Source organism: Lepidochelys kempii, chromosome 1 (genome assembly GCF_965140285.1).
Source record: "Lepidochelys kempii isolate rLepKem1 chromosome 1, rLepKem1.hap1, whole genome shotgun sequence".
NCBI classification, from domain to species: Eukaryota; Metazoa; Chordata; order Testudines; family Cheloniidae; genus Lepidochelys; species Lepidochelys kempii.
The window spans coordinates 167722037-167729001 of NC_136380.1; the positions used below are offsets into that span (position 1 = coordinate 167722037).

A 6965-nucleotide genomic window follows, 5' to 3' on the forward strand; every position below is an offset into this window, starting at 1 on the left:
GAAATTACATGCAAATGGACAGTAATTACTGTGGAGACCAACATAATAAATAGTAAGGCATACGTAAAAAATGGACAACACAGAAACAACTTTGAAAAAGTTTGCTGGAGCAAAGTAATACATGAAAGAAGATTCAACAATGAAAATGAGCAAACAATTCAGTTGACTACATGGGATTCTTAGCAGGAATTTAAATATTAATTTAAAAAGTTAAAGATGATCTGATAAATTTAAAATAACAACTAACGATGGGGTGTTGTGCTGAATGCCCCCAATAGAAAGAGTAAGATGGGTATTTGTATGTGGCCCTGATCCAGCAAAGCATGCTCCTAACTTTGAGAACATGACTAGTCCATTTAAATTGATTTTAATGGGACTACGTAAACTCGGAATGAGCAAACTCTTAAAAACCTGTTTAATAATGTGTCCCACTATGTTTAAATATTGTAAAATATATAGTGGATTGTAGCCATCTTAAGTTATTTTAATACTGCTTTGTGGATTCATCAGTAACGCAGTATGACTAAGAAGTCTAAAGTGATACAGCAAAATGTGTCATATGAAAAGTTTAAAAAACACTGATCTTTCAAACCAAAAAACTGCAATCAGTTTTCAGAGGAAAATCCTGTTAAAAGTACGATGGAAATGTATCAGTTTCATTATGGCTGCTCTGAGTAATTATCTTTGAGAAATTAATTTTTTCCTTCTAGCCACATACATGAGATATTCAACAATCATTCAGATTTGATTCACCTTATCAACCAAACTATAAACTTTCATGTAAATGTAGTTTGAAATGTCAATCAATTATATTCAGCTCTGGCCCCAGACCTAAAGCCTGCAGCTCTGTTGAGACTACTCAAGTCAAGCATATGAGCGTTTACTGGATTGAGTCCTACGTTTGCACTGACAAGAAACTAGCAGCAACTTTTATGGTGCTCACAAACAAATAAGGTTATAAATAAAATGTATGGTGGTCCTGCTTACAATGTTTCTATTGCTCTGAAAGTTTTTACCATTTTGACAGAGAGATTTACTATTACATGCAGTGGGAAATGCTGCCAGATCCGATTAAAACTTTTGAACCAGGATAAACTTTTATAGAATTTCTTTTACAAGAAAAGGAAGCTTCTGATTTAGTTAAACCAGTACCAACTAAAACTTATTTGTGTAAGGACACAAAAGACTTGCATGTGGTTTTTCATTATTTGCCAATTCCGTGGAAATGATGCAGCACAAAAAAAATGCTGACTGGAGAGTCAGTTGTGTTTTCCAGGTACTTTCTGGTTTTGAAACATCAGCTTTGTCCAATTACTGTGAGTGGTGCAGTTGGTGCAGTTCAACTCTAGACTAGATTTTACACTATTAATACATTTAAGAATAGAGAAATTCACCTTAAATCTAACATTTTTTGTTAAAAGCAATAGCACATTTATGAAGTCAAATATTTTCTTTGAATAAACTAAGACATCTATAAATACTAAATGGAAAACAACATTTAATTTCAATGTTTCATTCATGTTCATAATCACACTCCATAGATGTATATTTTAACCTAAATAAAGAATAAGGATTTGTATATTGCCATACCACCATCTCCTGATGAGGACAGATAAGATTCAGTGAGCTAAAGTAGGGGAAATGACCAAAAGGATCTATGCAGAGAATCTAAATATTGGGTTGCATTATTTGCTGGTGCAAACTGGAACAACTTCACAGGTGTAGTAAATTGACACAGTTCCATTAAAGTCAATGATTTTAATTATGAACTCTGACGAAGGGACTCAACCTCAATGTGCTGGTACAGCACAATGTACAGTGGGGATCTGCTTGTGCCCTGTTGACTCTAATAAAAAATAATAATTATGGTTAAATTCACAATCCAGTGGGCCAGAAGAGCATTTTTTCATTACTTAAGGCCTGTGCTAGGTCTCCACAGAGAAACCTGCAAGCAAGCCAGCTATCCTATGGGCCCTTCACATCCTCTGTGCACCGTAGGAGGCTCTGCAGAGGCTGATGTGAAGAATGACATTGGGGTGGACCAAGAATAAACCTAGGTAGCGGCCAAAGAATGTCTGAAAATTATTCTGAAATAAGATACAGTGTGTTTAAAGAGCAACTAATATTGTGGAATAGCTTATTGTCCCCATGTGAATTCAGTAGTCTTAACTATCTAAACAAGTGGTACAGAGGAGTAGGATGCCACTATTTTATCTGTGTTTTATTCAGTGACATGAATTTCATCCTAAGTATGGAAATGATGCCTATGCCCTTTCTAACCTAACACCAAAGACAGTCACTAATTTTTAATTTTGAAAAGTTAAAGCATCAATTTTAATTTAATCATATCCAGTATTAAGGGCTTGTCTACACATGGAGTTGTTTCTGATTAACTTCATGACAGGAGTTAAACTCCAAATGCCCTATGTGCCCTATTCCCAAGTAGTCTGGCAAATTAATCAAAACTTAAATTTTGTTTGCATGCATTGTTCTTTAACTTTTGTCTTCATAAAAATAGACACTTAAACCTTGTGTAGATTATGAAAAATGTGTTTTTTAAAAGTCAAGGTAACTAATATGCTTTGAAACACCAGTTAGCACCTAGCATGGACACGGTTTAACAGCTTTACAACTGTGTGAGCTGATGATCAGGTAACATGATTGTAAAGATGTCAAACGGTGTGTACAATAGGAGTGGGACTTAGGCATTGCAACTTTAAGCATCCTGGCACCTAACTTTTAGGCACCTAGAAAATCATAGAAACAATACTACAATCCACAAAGGCTGAGTTAGGCACCTAGGTTCCTAAACAATGAATGGGGATAGACAAACAACTCAGAGGGTATGTCTACACTACGGAATAAGGTCGAATTTATAGAAGTCGGTTTTTTAGAAATCGGTTTTATATATTCAAGTGTGTGTGTCCCCACAGAAAATGCTCTAAGTGCATTAAGTGCATTAACTCGGCGGAGCGCTTCCACAGTACCGAGGCTAGAGTCGACTTCCAGAGCGTTGCACTGTGGGTAGCTATCCCACAGTTCCCGCAGTCTCCGCTGCCCATTGGAATTCTGGGTTGAGATCCCAATGCCTGATGGGGCTAAAACATTGTTGCGGGTGGTTCTGGGTACATATCGTCAGGCCCCCGTTCCCTCCCTCCCTCCCTCCCTCCGTGAAAGCAATGGCAGACAATCATTTCGCGCTTGTTTTCCTGAGTTACCTGTGCAGACGCCATACCACGGCAAGCATGGAGCCCACTCAGGTAACCGTCACCCTATGTCTCCTGGGTGCTGGCAGACGTGGTACGGCATTGCTACACAGTAGCAGCAACTCCTTGCCTTGTGGCAACAGACGGTACAGTACGACTGGTAGCCGTCATCGTCACGTCCGAGGTGCTCCTGGCCACGTCGGCTAGGAGCGCCTGGGCAGACATGGGCGCAGGGACTAAATTTGGAGTGACTTGACCAGGTCATTCTCTTTAGTCCTGCAGTCAGTCCTATTGAACCGTCTTATGGTGAGCGGGCAGGCGATACGGACTGCTAGCAGTCGTACTGTACCATCTTCTGCCGAGCAGCCATGAGATGTGGATGGCATGCAGTCCTTCTGCACCGTCTGCTGCCAGCCAAAGATGTAAAAGATAGATGGAGTGGGTCAAAACAAGAAATAGACCAGATTTGTTTTGTACTCATTTGCCTCCTCCCCTGTCTAGGGGACTCATTTCTCTAGGTCACACTGCAGTCACTCACAGAGAAGGTGCAGCGAGGTAAATCTAGCCATGTATCAATCAGAGGCCAGGCTAACCTCCTTGTTCCAATAAGAACAATAACTTAGGTGCACCATTTCTTATTGGAACCCTCCGTGCAGTCCTGCCTGAAATACTCCTTGATGTACAGGCACCCCCTTTGTTGATTTTAGCTCCCTGAAGCCAACCCTGTAAGCCGTGTCGTCAGTCGCCCCTCCCTCCGTCAGAGCAACGGCAGACAATCGTTCCGCGCCTTTTTTCTGTGCGGACGCCATACCAAGGCAAGCATGGAGGCCGCTCAGCTCACTTTGGCAATTAGGAGCACATTAAACACCACACGCATTATCCAGCAGTATATGCAGCACCAGAACCTGGCAAAGCGATACCGGGCGAGGAGGCGACGTCAGCACGGTCACGTGAGTGATCAGGACACGGACACAGATTTCTCTGAAAGCATGGCCCTGCCAATGCATGCATGATGGTGCTAATGGGGCAGGTTCATGCTGTGGAATGCCGATTCTGGGCTCGGGAAACAAGCACAGACTGGTGGGACCGCATAGTGTTGCAGGTCTGGGACGATTCCCAGTGGCTGCGAAACTTTCGCATGCGTAAGGGCACTTTCATGGAACTTTGTGACTTGCTTTCCCCTGCCCTGAGGCGCATGAATACCAAGATGAGAGCAGCCCATACAGTTGAGAAGCGAGTGGCGATAGCCCTGTGGAAGCTTGCAACGCCAGACAGCTACCGGTCAGTTGGGAATCAATTTGGAGTGGGCAAATCTACTGTGGGGGCTGCTGTGATGCAAGTAGCCCACGCAATCAAAGATCTGCTGATATCAAGGGTAGTGACCCTGGGAAATGTGCAGGTCATAGTGGATGGCTTTGCTACAATGGGATTCCCTAACTGTGGTGGGGCTATAGACGGAACCCATATCCCTATCTTGGCACCGGAGCACCAAGCCGCCGAGTACATAAACCGCAAGGGGTACTTTTCGATAGTGCTGCAAGCTCTGGTGGATCACAAGGGACGTTTCACCAACATCAACGTGGGATGGCCGGGAAAGGTGCATGATGCTCGCATCTTCAGGAACTCTGGTCTGTTTCAAAAGCTGCAGGAAGGGACTTTATTCCCAGACCAGAAAATAACTGTTGGGGATGTTGAAATGCCTATATGTATCCTTGGGGACCCAGCCTACCCCTTAATGCCATGGCGCAGCCAGACACCAGGGCAGTTAGAAGAGCACAGGAGGGCGCGGTACGCATCAGAGAAGCTTTGAAAACCAGTTTCACGACTGGCCAGGCTACGGTGTGAAAGTTCTGTTTGTTTCTCCTTGATGAAACCCCCCACCCCTTGGTTCACTCTACTTCCCTGTAAGCTAACTACCCGCCCCTCCTCCCTTCAATCACCGCTTGCAGAGGCAATAAAGTCATTGTTGCTTCACATTCATGCATTCTTTATTCATTCATCACACAAATAGGGGGATGACTACCAAGGTAGCCCAGGAGGGAGGAGGGAAGGAAAATGCCACACAGCACTTTAAGCACAGCACTTTAAAAGTTTACAACTTTAAAATTTATTGAATGACAGCCTTCTTTTTTCGGGCAATCCTCTGGTGGAGTGGCTGGTTGGCCGGAGGCTCCCCCACCGCGTTCTTGGGCGTCTGGGTGTGGAGGCTATGGAACTTGGGGAGGAGGGCGGCTGGTTACAGAGGGGCAGCAGTGGCAGTCTGTGCTCCAGCTGCCTTTGCTGCAGCTCAACCATACACTGGAGCATACTGGTTTGGTCCTGCAGCAGACTCAGCATTGAATCCTGCCTCCTCTCATCACGCTGCCGCCACATTTGAGCTTCAGCCCCGTCTTCAGCCTGCCACTTACTCTCTTCAGCCCTGCACCTCTCCTCCCGGTCATTTTGTGCTTTCCTGCACTCTGACATTATTTGCCTCCACACATTCGTCTGTGCTCTGTCAGTGTGGGAGGACAGCATGAGCTCGGAGAACATTTCATCGCGAGTGCGTTTTTTTTTCTTTCTAAGCTTCACTAGCCTCTGGGAAGGAGAAGATCCTGTGATCATTGAAACACATGCAGCTGGTGGAGAAAAAAAAAGGGACAGCGGTATTTAAAAAGACACATTTTATAAAACAGTGGCTACACTCTTTCAGGGTAAACCTTGCTGTTAACATTACATACATAGCACATGTGCTTTCGTTACAAGGTCGCATTTTGCCTCCTCCCACCGCGTGACTACCCCCTCAACCTTCCCCCCTCCCTGTGGCTAACAGCGGGGAACATTTCTGTTTAGCCACAGGCAAACAGCCCAGCAGGAATGGGCTCCTCTGAGTGTCCCCTGAAGAAAAGCACTCTGTTTCAACCAGGTGACCATGAATTATATCTCACTCTCCTGAGGATAACACAGAGAGATAAAGAACGGATGTTGTTTGAACGCCAGCAAACATACACTGCAATGCTTTGTTCTACAATGATTCCCGAGTACGTGTTACTGGCCTGGAGTGGTAAAGTGTCCTACCATGAAGGACACAATAAGGCTGCCCTCCCCAGAAACCTTTTGCAAAGGCTTTAGGACTACATCTAGGAGAACCGCAAATGCCAGGGCAAAGTAATCCTTTCACGTGCTTGCTTTTAAACCATGTATAGTATTTTAAAAGGTACACTCACCAGAGGTCCCTTCTCCGCCTGCTGGGTCCAGGAGGCAGCCTTGGGTGGGTTCGGGGAGTACTGGCTCCAGGTCTAGGGTGAGAAACAGTTCCTGGCTGTCGGGAAAACCGGTTTCTCCGCTTGCTTGCTGTGAGCTATCTACAACCTCCTCCTCATCATCATCTTCTTCGTCCCCAAAACCTGCTTCCATATTGCCTCCATCTCCATTGAAGGAGTCAAACAACACGGCTGGGGTAGTGGTGGCTGAACCCCCTAAAACGGCATGCAGCTCATCATAGAAGCGGCATGTTTGGGGCTCTGACCCAGAGTGGCTGTTCGCCTCTCTGGTTTTCTGGTAGGCTTGCCTCAGCTCCTTCAGTTTCACGCGGCACTGCTTCGGGTCCCTGTTATGGCCTCTGTCCTTCATGCCCTGGGAGATTTTCACAAAGGTTTTGGCATTTCGAAAACTGGAACGGAGTTCTGATAGCACGGATTCCTCTCCCCAAACAGCGATCAGATCCCGTACCTCCCGTTCGGTCCATGCTGGAGCTCTTTTGCAATTCTGGGACTCCAT

The 6965-nt window shown here is 44.8% G+C and overlaps 1 protein-coding gene across 1 annotated transcript; it reads right to left on the bottom strand.

Annotated features, from left to right (window-relative positions):
- Positions 1–5306: 5306 nt before the first annotated feature.
- Positions 5307–6965, bottom strand: LOC140905436 (uncharacterized). The gene is made up of 2 exons (XM_073328830.2): positions 6413–6965; positions 5307–5824 (listed from the first exon to the last, which is right to left on the bottom strand). The coding sequence occupies exons 1-2, from the start codon at positions 6963–6965 to the stop codon at positions 5307–5309; spliced, it is 1071 nt and encodes a 356-aa protein (XP_073184931.2).